This window comes from Protopterus annectens, chromosome 9.part0 (assembly GCF_019279795.1).
Source record: "Protopterus annectens isolate FY-2018-M chromosome 9.part0, PAN1.0, whole genome shotgun sequence".
In the NCBI taxonomy this organism is placed as follows: Eukaryota; Metazoa; Chordata; order Ceratodontiformes; family Protopteridae; genus Protopterus; species Protopterus annectens.
The window spans coordinates 332341446-332353459 of NC_056743.1; the positions used below are offsets into that span (position 1 = coordinate 332341446).

At 42.6% G+C, this 12014-nt stretch overlaps 1 protein-coding gene across 1 annotated transcript in view; it reads left to right on the forward strand.

The window, feature by feature from the left end:
- Positions 1 to 12014, forward strand: part of LOC122811222 (V-type proton ATPase subunit B, brain isoform) — a 1846974-nt gene that overhangs the window by 764366 nt on the left and 1070594 nt on the right. The window contains exon 5 of the mRNA XM_044082914.1: positions 963 to 1040. Coding sequence (XP_043938849.1) covers positions 963 to 1040 — 78 coding nt within the window. The remainder of the gene's footprint in view (positions 1 to 962; positions 1041 to 12014) is intronic.

Sequence of the window (12014 nt, forward strand, 5' to 3'; positions counted from 1 at the left end):
GCTGCATGTATCAGAGAGGAGTACAGAGTATGTGAGACTTGTGGCATCAGTGCATGAATCAGTAGAGAGGTGTGTGCGCACACAGTATGTGAGTCTGACATCGATGCATGAATCAGTAGAGAGGTGTGGAAACATACCGTATGTGAGCCTGTGATCGATTAATGAATTAGTAGAAAGGTGTGCATATACAGTATGTGAGCTTGTGACATTGATGCATGACTCGAGAGGTCTGCGCGCACAGAGTTTGTCATGAAGGCTTGTGCTGAGAGAAGAGTGCTGTCGCCAGACAGTGATGCATGACTCGAGAGGTCTGCGCGCACAGAGTTTGTCATGAAGGCTTGTGCTGAGAGAAGAGTGCTGTCGCTTGTGACAGTGATGCATGACTCGAGAGGTCTGCGCGCACATTGTTTGTCATGAAGGCTTGTGCTGAGAGAAGAGTGCTGTCGCTTGTGACAGTGATGCATGACTCGAGGGGTCTGCGCGTACAGAGTTTGTCATGAAGGCTTGTGCTGAGAGAAGAGTGCTGTCAGAAAGAAAACAACTGCAGAGTGTCATCTGCATGATCATCTTGCAAGGGTTACTGTTTTGTACATGACCGGCTTGTGGTGTAGAGTGCTGTCAGAAAGAAAACAACTGCAGAGTGTCATCTGCATGATCATCTTGCAAGGGTTACTTAATGTTTATGTACATTTACCGTCTTGTGGTGTAGAGTGCTGTCAGAAAGAAAACAACTGCAGAGTGTCATCTGCATGATCATCTTGCAAGGGTTACTTAATGTTTATGTACATTTACCGTCTTGTGGTGTTGGTGACATTTTTTAATAGCTATTTCAGTTTATTTGAACATATTAATTATGCTAAATAGTCAACTTTCTTGCAGAGATTGAGAGTGAAGGTGTTGGATCAGTTTGTAAAACTGAATAGATTGCAGTTAAGTTCTTAATCACTTATTTTTTTTTCCAGGCCGTGTATTTAATGGTTCAGGAAAACCAATTGACAGGGGACCCACAGTTTTGGCTGAAGACTATCTTGACATTATGGGTGAGCTTCTGAACTGTTGTTCACAGCTGTTTGACTTTATGGTTTTTACAAAGTATTTTTTTGAATTTTCAAAATCCTTCATTTTACAGCAGTGCTTGTTGCGTGTTCATACTCTTATTGTATATTTATTACTTAGTTTAACATAATATCATTAATAACATAAGCCTTGTCACCTTTTATTATATCCTTTGCTACTCTTTCTTGCATCCACTCCATGCCTCAGTGCCTACTGTTATCGTCATCTTAAAGATTTGATTACACTGCCGTTCTGTCGCACTCATTCATTGTGATGTTTCCTTTCCTTCATAATTGTTTGCAGTGTAAAGCATTACGCTCCTTTTATTGTCATCGTAAAGATTTGATTACGCTGCCGTTCTGTAGCACTCATTCTCATTTGTAGTGATGTCGTTCCCTTTCCTTTGTAATCGTTTGCAGTGTAAAGCATTACGCTCCTTTTATTGTCATCGTAAAGATTTGATTACGCTGCCGTTCTGTAGCACTCATTCTCATTTGTAGTGATGTTCCCTTTCCTTTGTAATCGTTTGCAGTGTAAAGCATTACGCTCCTTTTATTGTCATCGTAAAGATTTGATTACGCTGCCGTTCTGTAGCACTCATTCTCATTTGTAGTGATGTCGTTCCCTTTCCTTTGTAATCGTTTGCAGTGTAAAGCATTACGCTCCTTTTATTGTCATCGTAAAGATTTGATTACGCTGCCGTTCTGTAGCACTCATTCTCATTTGTAGTGATGTCGTTCCATTTCCTTTGTAATCGTTTGCAGTGTAAAGCATTACCCTCCTTCAAATTCTTCATCAGCAGTTGGATGGGTACCCACACCTTTACTCCTGAGAAAAGTAATACTGTCCTTGTAATATTTAAAATTGCTCAATAATAAAGCCTCTGGGTTGCATGGGTAGGATTTCTATAGCCACCCAGGCTACCTGCCTAGTAAGGACATGTGTTTTACCTTTTCTTCTTATAGAATCATAGGTTTATGTGTGGCTAACTACCGCTAGGATCCTTATAAGCCTAGCCATGCAAACCAGATGTGACCCGCAGATTTGATTTATTTAAGTGGTGGTTTACTCCCCATCCCTGTCCATCAGAGCCGTGTGAATTCCCAATTCCCATCCGTTGGTCCAAGTTGCACTTCGACAGGAACAGGGAGGAGAACTGCTTCAGACATCTGTCTGTCCAGCACGTCCTATTTACGTCGCAAGTAAAGTTTAGCTCTTCAGCTTGTAGTGCTCATGCTCTTTGTTTTGCAGCTTATGCAAAAGGTTCATCAAAACCAGATCCAGGGATGCCTTGTATGCCAGATATAGATCTCTCAGATGTCTGTATGATATAGATCTCTCAGATGTCTGTATGATATAGATCTCTCAGATGTCTGTATGATATAGATCTCTCAGATTTCTGTATGATATAGATCTCTCGGATGTCTGTATGATATAGATCTCTCAGATGTCTGTATGATATAGATCTCTCGGATGTCTGTATGATATAGATCTCTCGGATGTCTGTATGATATAGATCTCTCGGATGTCTGTATGATATAGATCTCTCGGATGTCTGTGTGATATAGATCTCTCGGATGTCTGTATGATATAGATCTCTCGGATGTCTGTATGATATAGATCTCTCGGATGTCTGTATGATATAGATCTCTCGGATGTCTGTATGATATAGATCTCTCGGATGTCTGTGATATAGATCTCTCGGATGTCTGTATGATACTGAGCAGAGAGGGTTGTGAGGCGATCAGCTTAGGGCATTGTATTTACTTTTTGTATCCTTTAAGGAACATTTGTGGACATTCAGTTGTTGCATGTTTCTGCTCAGGTACATATTGAAGGGGGCTTTGTACTCTGTGATGGGTCTGATGAGGGCAGAGTGCAGTGGTATGAGCTCTCTAGACCTAGATGCCATGCCCTTGGTTATACATTCAGCGACAGCGAAGGATTTTCTTACTAAGTTGAATACGTTTGCTGAAGGCTAGGTTATTAAAGGAAAACTCCGGGCTAGAACTAAAAAAAATTTTTTTTCAGTCTATCTTTGTTTCCAGACCTATTTTAACACCTAAAATTGACTAAGTGCTTTATTTGTAATTTTAGCCTGTTTACCACAACATGGCTACCGATGGGGCTTGCTATATCAACATGATCAACTTCTCCTTCAAGCCTTTCTCTTTCCCATAAAGCATTTCAAGTCTCCTTTCTGTGACTCATGCCAGACTTAAGGAAGTAACTGTGAATTCCCATGGCATTGACATTTAATGGGAAATGTGTGACTGTCAGTTTGTATTCCTTCTGTGTTAAGCCTGCTTCTTTTCTGTTAATCACCCTCATTTATGTTTAGATCAGAGCTTGCTTTACAGTATAATTTGAAGCTATCTAGCAGCAGACATAGCTGTAGCTAAATTGGATTCCTTTGTTCTAAGTGTTATTTTGCAGTCCAGCATGAATTGACAGTCCCCTCCTCCAACACTACTGGAGAGGTGTGAAAAGTGTCACTGCAACTGACAGCTCAGAATAGAAAGGAAGGGAGTGCCATTTCAAATGTCTTCCCCTCTGCCTGCAGAATCATTTGTTGGGCAGCAGCAGAAAGATTTATGTAAAAAATTTCAAATTAAATTTCGTACAACAGTTGAGGATAATATTTGATTATTTCATTGTGTACAGTTTTTTTTATTTCCTCCTTATTTCTACAAGACATTATTATGTTAACTTGTTTGTTTTATAATCTCTGAGGGACATTAGCCTAGTGACATGTTTTTGTATTTTACATGACATTTTCATCATCTCTACACATTTTGAAGGACTGTAAAACAGTAGATAGCAAACTTTTGTCTGATGCTGGCACAGTAAAATTATGTACTGAAAACTCGCTGTTTTTTGTACTCCATGCAGTGAAATTATTTTAGGGGGTGGGTGGGCTACTAATTATTTTGCGCATGTATGTATCACGTGCATAATGCATATAACTGAGGCATTTGGGAGCTTAATATGTTCTTCTCTAATTCAGCTGAAACTATTTAGCAGTCCTTTAGTCTTTTATTCATATTAGTAAATTTACTTTGAGCCCTCCCTGCCTTTCTTTGTGTATATTTCAAGTCTTACTGCTCCACTGGTCATATATCGAGCTGGTAATTGGCAGTAGACACTACTCAGCCAAACACAATTATTCATATTTTTCACATTACTAATTTGACTTGGGTCTTTTTAAAACAACAAAAGAGACGTGCAGTTCGCAGAAAACGCCACGTAAGAGGGTTTACACCCTTCACTCAAATTTGCAGCATCCAATTTGCAGTTGCACTAACTAAACTTGTCAAGTCAGGCAGTAAGCACACCGCAGTAATACTACTGTCAGTGTCATGAGTACAAAATGACAATTTTGCCTCCATAATTTTCCTGTCTACGTTATTACAAGTCTCGGTACCAGGCCGTGATCTGTGCCCTTTTAGGTTCATAGGTTCATACTAGGCTATCTGCCCTAGGGCATTTATAAGCCTAACCAGAATGTGTTTGGCTTTCGCCACCCATTTTAAATTTATTTTGCTATGCCCTTTTTCGAGGTTAGTATACTGTGCCTCTGTCTAACAGTGACACAGAAGTGATACGCGGGGTAAACCTACGATCTCCCATCCACTCATCAAGATTCCTCTTGAAGAGAGTCAATGAGGGACTCTGCCTAACCTGGACTGGGATTTTATTCCAGAGTGAAGGGAGCCTCTGGGTTATGAATCTGTCCCTCCAGCATGTCCTATTTATTTCAGTGCTGAGGTTCAAGTCTCTCGAGTGCGTAGCTCGATGGGATTTGGATTTTCTGAGGTGCAGCATGTCCATTAATTCCGGGTTGGACATGGCTTTATACGTCAGGCACAGATCACCTCTGAACAGGTGGTATGCCACTGAGTAGAGCTGGAGTTTCTTTATCCGGGCAGCATATGGCATCTGTTTGAGCCCTTTGATCCTCTTGGTGAGGTACTTTTGGGGTCTTTCCAGTTGCTGCAGGTGTCTGGTAAGGTACATCCCAAAAGGGGCATTGTACTCAATTATGGGCCTGATGAGGGATGAGAAAAGAGGCACGATGACCTCCCCTGATCTAGATGGGAATCCCTTCATGATTAGGTGGGCTATATAAAATGTTTTTCTAACCACTTTGGCTACGTGGGTGTCAAATGAGAGATTGCTATCAACTTGGGTCCCCAGGTCCCTAATTACTTCTTCTGTACTTAATGGATTACCACCTATGTGGTAATTTGTGGGCACTTTGTTTTTGCCAAAGGGGATGACTATACACGTTTTGGCATTTAGCTTGAGGCCATGGCTCTGGCACCAGTTGTCTGTTTCTTTGAGGCCCTTTTGGAGGATGCTTGTGTCGGCTGGAGAGTCTATTATGGTGCCCAGTTTGCAGTCATCTGCGAACGTGGTCAGCCACAGTCCTTCCGTGTTGGCCTGTACCTCCGAGAAATATACACCGAACAAGAGAGGCCCCAGGACTGAGCCTTGTGGGACACCACTTGTAACTGGTTTTGAGTCTGACATGGCTCCAGCAATTCTAACCATGTGGGTTCTGTCCTTGAGCCAGTTTGCAATCCATCTAGTGACATAGGGGTTTATATTTAAGCTGGTGAGCTTTTTTATAATGCCCGAGTGGGGTAGTGTATCGAAGGCTTTTGCGAGGTCCAGGTAGGCTGTGTGGACCACCTTCCCCTCGTCAATGGCCTTGGTGACTGTTTCAAAGAAATCAACCAGGTTTAAGAGGCAGGATCTGCCCTTAAAGCCGAACTGGGTAGGATCCAGTGTCTGTAGGTCCCCAATATCTTTATTTATGAGGTCCATGATGATCCTTTCCATAGCTTTGCAGACCAAGCTAGTCAGGCTTATGGGGCGATAGTTTCCAGGATCCGTTGAGGCACCACCTTTATGGAGAGGGACCACTGTTGCTGTACGCCACTCTTTGGGCACATATCCTGTAGTAAGGCTGAGATTGAACAGTAGTTTTATGTTTGGGTTTAGCTCTTCTTGGAGTTCATGTAGGTTGCAGCCCGGGACACCGTCTGGTCCCATTGATGCTGTGTTTTTTGCTTTGGAGAGGGCAGCTCTTACCTGAGCATCTGAGATGTCAGGGGCAGCACTCTGCTGGGATAGATATTTGCCCTTTTGGTGGGGAGGGGGGGAAGAAGTTTGCGTTGAACCTGTCAGCTAGGATGTTGGCAATGTCTGTGGGTTCGGTGTATTTTTTTGTCATTTTGGACTAATTCTGAGCATATCTGGGAATTACCACCCTAACATAACTAAAGAAAGCCTTGTGATTATCCTTAGTGTCCTGTGCAATTTTTCTCTCGAAGCTGGCCTTAGACAATTTTATGTGTGCCCGTAGTTTTTTGCTAATACTGATCAGTGATGCCTTCCCTTTTTGGGATTTTGCTCTGTCATTTAGTAACTTCCTCCTTCTATTGTATAGTTTGTTTATGGCTGGAGTCCACCAGACAGGACATCTGCCTTTGGAGGATTGGGTCTTGGTTTTATTTGGGATCGCATGATCCATGCATTCCTGAAGGTGTTCATAGAATGCGTTTATAAAGGAATCTGCGGTCTGGGCCGTATTTTCCACAGGCCCGGGGGCTTTGAAGGATTCCACCTCTGTTTTGAGGAGTGTGAAATTTGCTTTAGAGAAGTTTTTCACTGTGGTTTTCTGGGCAGGGGGTGGGGTCAGGATGTGAATATCCAGTGAGATTAGTTTATGGTCTGATCTTTCCAGTGAGAGGGATACACTTCTGGTCTGGAGCATAGAGTCCCCATGTTGGTGATGATCAGGTCCAGTATGTCTTCCCCTCTTGTGGGAGTGGTAACAAGTTGTTCCATAGCATTTGAGTTTATAAATTCTAGGAACCTTTGGGCTAGGGTGTTGGAGCTAGAGTAATGCTCCCAGTCTATGTTTGGATAGTTGAAGTCGCCCAGTATAATGGTGTTTGGAGAGACCTTCATATTTTCCAGTGTTCTCAGAAAGGCTGAGTGGGTTTCCTGGGTTTGGGAGGGTGGTCTGTAGCAGGCTCTAAACTGGAAGGCAGTTTTACCCACTGTTAGTTGCACATGGATAGTCTCTGATGCTTCGTGCTTTGCCACCAACCTGGAGGTGTGGGTATCTTTGATGAATATCGATACTCCCCCTCCTTTTTTGGTTCGGTCCAAGTTTTGGGCCGAAAAGCATGGTATGAGGTATAACCTGGTAGTGCTGGGGTGCTCTCGGGAGCCCTGAACCAGGTTTCTGTTACTGCACAGGTATCGATGTTCTCCATGCTAACGAGAGTTTCGAGTGCATGCATCTTGAGGTTTAGACTTCTGGCATTGAGTAGCATTACTCTTAGTTTCTTATCCCTTATGATACCTATGGAGGTGGGTTTGTCTTTTGAGCCTTGCCTACAAAAGGCACTATGGGGGTAGCAAGAGCCTTTGCCAATATCCGAAAGCCCAGGGGTGAGAGGTGCAAGCCGTCCCTAGCGAAGCATCGTGGCTTGTCGAGCATATCATCCCAAGCTGAGAGGCATTGGATCCCCTTTGAATGACACCAGTACTTAAGCCAATTGTTGAAATAGATCATCTTGTCTTCATATTGTGGCATCATTCTTGGTGAGGGTAAGATGCTACTCAAGGTCAGGGTCATACCGGCCTGGGCTACATGCTCAGAGAGCTCCTTTGTCTCTCTTCATGTAGTCCAGGGAGGTACGTCTCAGGTCATTCACACCAGCATGGACAATGACGGAGTCATATTTGTACTTGCCTTGGAGTGACCTCTGAGTGCTTGTATTGTGGCGGATCCTAGCGCCCGACAGGCTGCTCACCATGACCCTCTCCTTGTTCAGCCTGGTGAGCGGGACGTCAGTGTGCCTGACGATAGTCAGCTATTACAAGTGTATCAGGTGTGTTGTTTAGTCTTAAGGGCTGTGACTGTTCGGCACACTGGCTTTGTGAGATATGTGTTGCACGTGTTTTGTTTTGGGGTAGCGGTTGCTTGGGTGTCTGCTTTGGAGGTCTCTGCTGCTTATTCAGATCTTTATTTAGAGCCTCCGTGTATGTTTTTGTGTGATTATGTGTTTGGTTTGCAGTTGTGGTAGGTCTATGTGAGACTGGAATTGTAGTGAGTGTGGTTTCCTTCTCCTCCTGACTGGTTATGCCAGTACTGAGTTGAGAGAGCTTAGCCTCCAGTTTGGCTATATGGTTGCATCTCTCACATGTGTTGGAATTTGTTGGGAGGAGGAGAGGGTTGTCTCTGTGTACATGAGGCAGTTGTAACATTGCCTCAAGATTCCCAGATTCACCAGCTGGACCGGAGAGGAGATTGACAACTGACCTTTGGACATGCTAGAATAATATTTGGAATTCCTTAATTGAAAACAAGGGCCAGTGGGGAGTGAGGGTGTAGTGCTTTTAATTTTTAGTGCTGACTTATATAATTGCTTTAGCGAGCAAGTGCCAGGTAACTTAAGTGCAATGTGTTACAGGTAACTTAAATGCAAAAATGACAAACAGTAACTTTCTTTCAAGTGAAACAAGGAAATAAGTACAGTAAGCAATGCAGATATCACTTGTGATCCACAGAAGCTGAGAAGCGTATTAGGTGGAATTAGCTTCCAGGAAATAAGCAAACAAACAACAAGCATATAAACAAAGCTAGATTCAGCAGGCCTGGATCTAGTCTATGCTACAGCAAACAAGGTGTACCAATTTCAGTAAGATACAGTTCAGATATTCAGGCACTATAAACCTTTAACCAGAAATTCCCAGCTCAGAAGGGCAGAGTCCAACCTCTTCTCCCACAAGAGTGCAGACCACGAACCTTCTTAATGTAAAATAACTGGCCTGAAACCCAAGTGCTTAAACCAGAACTAATACACTTTAAGAATAACAGACACTGGGCTCTCAAACAGCAGTTCCTATCTTAGAAGGATGAAAGCTACCTGTCCTGCCACCACAGTGCATGCCACAAACCTTCCTAATGTAAAACAACTGGTCTGAAGCCCAAGTGCTTAATCCAAAAGACAGAATGATAGCTACACTTTAATCAAGTTACTACCAAGCAGTAATAAATACAATTGAATACTTTAGAGAATGCCTGGATTAGTGCTCAAGTTACACAAACAAAGCTAGATCCAGCAGGCCCGAATCCAGTCTATGCCACAGCAAACAAGGTGCACCAACTTCAGTAAGAAGCAGTTCAGATATGCATGCACTATAAGCCTTTAACCAGAAATTCCCAGCTCAGAAGGGCAGAGTCCAGCCTCTCCTCCCACAAGAGTGCAGACCACGAACCCTCTTAATGTAAAATAACTGGCCTGAAAGCCCAAGTGCTTAAACCAGAATTAATACACTTTTAGAATAACAGACACTGAGCCCTCAATCAGCAGTTCCCAACCTAGGATGTAAGCTACCTGTTCTGCCACTACAGTGCAGACCACAAACCCTCTCAGTGCAAAACAACTGGTCCAAAGCCCAAGTGTTTAAACCAAAAAGCTTAGAATGAGTTACACCAAGCAGTAATAAATACAATTGAGTACTTTTAAGATGATGCAAAAGTAAAATAAAGTAGGTAGAAACACAAGTACAGTAAAAGCAGATGAAATTTTTTTTTAACAAGTGCTGAGATCAAAGAAACAGATTTGAGTGCTGAAACTAGAAAACTGGCTAGTTATAAGAAAAAAAAAACTAAGCTAGAAGGTTTCCCTCCAACACAGAAGGGCTTGGGGGCTCAGAAGCCTACAAATAGTCTATACCACTTAACAGGAAAGGCAGGAAACAAGCTTACATTTTTTTTTCTGTTTCCCAGATGCTCTCTTTGTACACAGTAGGAGTGCCTGAAATCAGAATATGATCTCACTGCACTCAGTTGTGTGAGAGATGGGCCCAGAAGGAGTATTCAAACACAAATTTACAAGAGGGGTGGGCAGTTTCAAGGCCACTAAGATTAACACCAAAACAAAAACAGGGAGGATGGCTGGGACTAACTGAAGAGCAGAGTGAAAACTTCCAGTTCAGTTAATATTCCTGCAACAGTTAAAATCAATTTAAATACTGTATTTTTTTGAAAAAAAAAAGTGCAGATAAAGGTACTTAAATTCTCTTATACGTCCAGTTGAATACAGCAAGTTCTTAGCCAGCCAAAGCTGAGGTTTTTAAGCAGAAAATATTTCACACTGTACCACTTAAATAGGCAAGGACAGGAAATCAAAGAATGTGGCTACCCCCACACCTGTAATTACTAGCATATAACAAAATTCAGCAAACACTGACTAACTTCCAGTTCAGTTAATATTCCTGCAACACACAGTTAAAATCAATTTAAATACTGTATTTTTTTGAAAAAAAAGTGCAGATAAAGGTACTTAAATTCTCTTATACGTCCAGTTGAATGCAGCAAGTTCTTAGCCGGCCAAAGCGGAGGTTTTTAAGCAATATTGCACATCTTACTCCAACTTGTCCTAAATATTGCCACCTGAGATCCAAAAGCACATGTCATAGCGCTCTCCCCTTTGTGTAAATGTGTGTAGGCCCTACAAATTACTTAAGGATACCTAAAATACATAAAATACATGTATCACATCACACCAACCCCTTGGCCATCAAATTGGTGACTGCTGCATAATGTCACGCTGTCTTACACTGTGCATCAGACATTAGTACATGTTCACACAAGTTACAGTGTGTCAAGGTTACCAGCTATCATCATCTGCACAGGTGACATGGAGCACACTGTACAAAGGCTTGGACTGTAAATGCTGTTAGGAGGGCATAACTGCAGCACAGGATTTTGAACATTGTGATTCCTGTGCCATGTCACCACCCACAGGCTCATGTCTAACAATGAATGCCTTCTCAGTGACTGTGCAAGAGTGTCTATGGAAACTGGTTCCTGCTAGTTACATAAGATCAATGTATTTTTGGTTTACAGTACATACTTCATACATACAATGGCTTTGCTTAGTATGATTTTTGCCTTTATCCCTGTGCATGGCCTAATCAAATTCAGTGCCCTGCTGCAACTAACAGACTCTGTGTAATACCAAGGTCTCACAAATAAAAATAATGATGCAGTTACATACATGAAATAGTCCTCAACACACAACCATGCTCGACCAGCAATATACGTATCCTACATTCAGTGTGCCAAAAAGTGCATAGTCATCCCCTTTGGAAAAAAACAAAGTACCCACAAACTACCACATAGGTGGTAGCCCCCTAAATGCAGAAAATATAATAAGGGATCTGGGGATCCAAGTAGATAGTAACCTCTCCTTTGATAATCACATTACCAAAGTGGTTAGAAAATCCTTCTATGTGGCCCATCTAATCACAAAAGGGTTTGCATCCAGATTGAAAGGTCTTTGGGCCCCTCTATGCATCACTCATCAGACCCATCATAGAGTACAATGCCCCATTTGGTATGTACCTTACAAGACACCTGCAACAACTGAAAAGACCACAGAAGTACCTCACCAAGAGGATCACTGGCCTCACAGATGTCCTTTGCAGCTCAACTGAAGAAACCCCAGCTGTACTCAGTTGCATACCGCCCTCTCAGAGGTGATCTCTGCCTGACATACAAGGTCATGTCCAAACCAGAATTGATGGACATGCTCCACCTAAAGAAAACCATATCCCCTCGAGCCACATGCACCAGGGATCTAAACCTCACCACAACAACAAATAGGACATGTTGGAGGTATAGATTCCTGTCCCATGCTCTGGAACAAGATTCCAATCTACATTAGGCAGAGCTCCTCGCTAACCCTCTTCAAGAGAAAGCTTGACAGTGTATGGGAAACAAAGTTTACCCCAGGCATCACTTCAATGGCTCTGCTGGACAGAGGCACAGGGAACAAATCTAAGGGGGTGGCAAAAGCCAACACATTCCGGCTAGGCTTATAAATGCCTTCAGGCAGCCTAGTACCTACCTATGAACATATGAACCT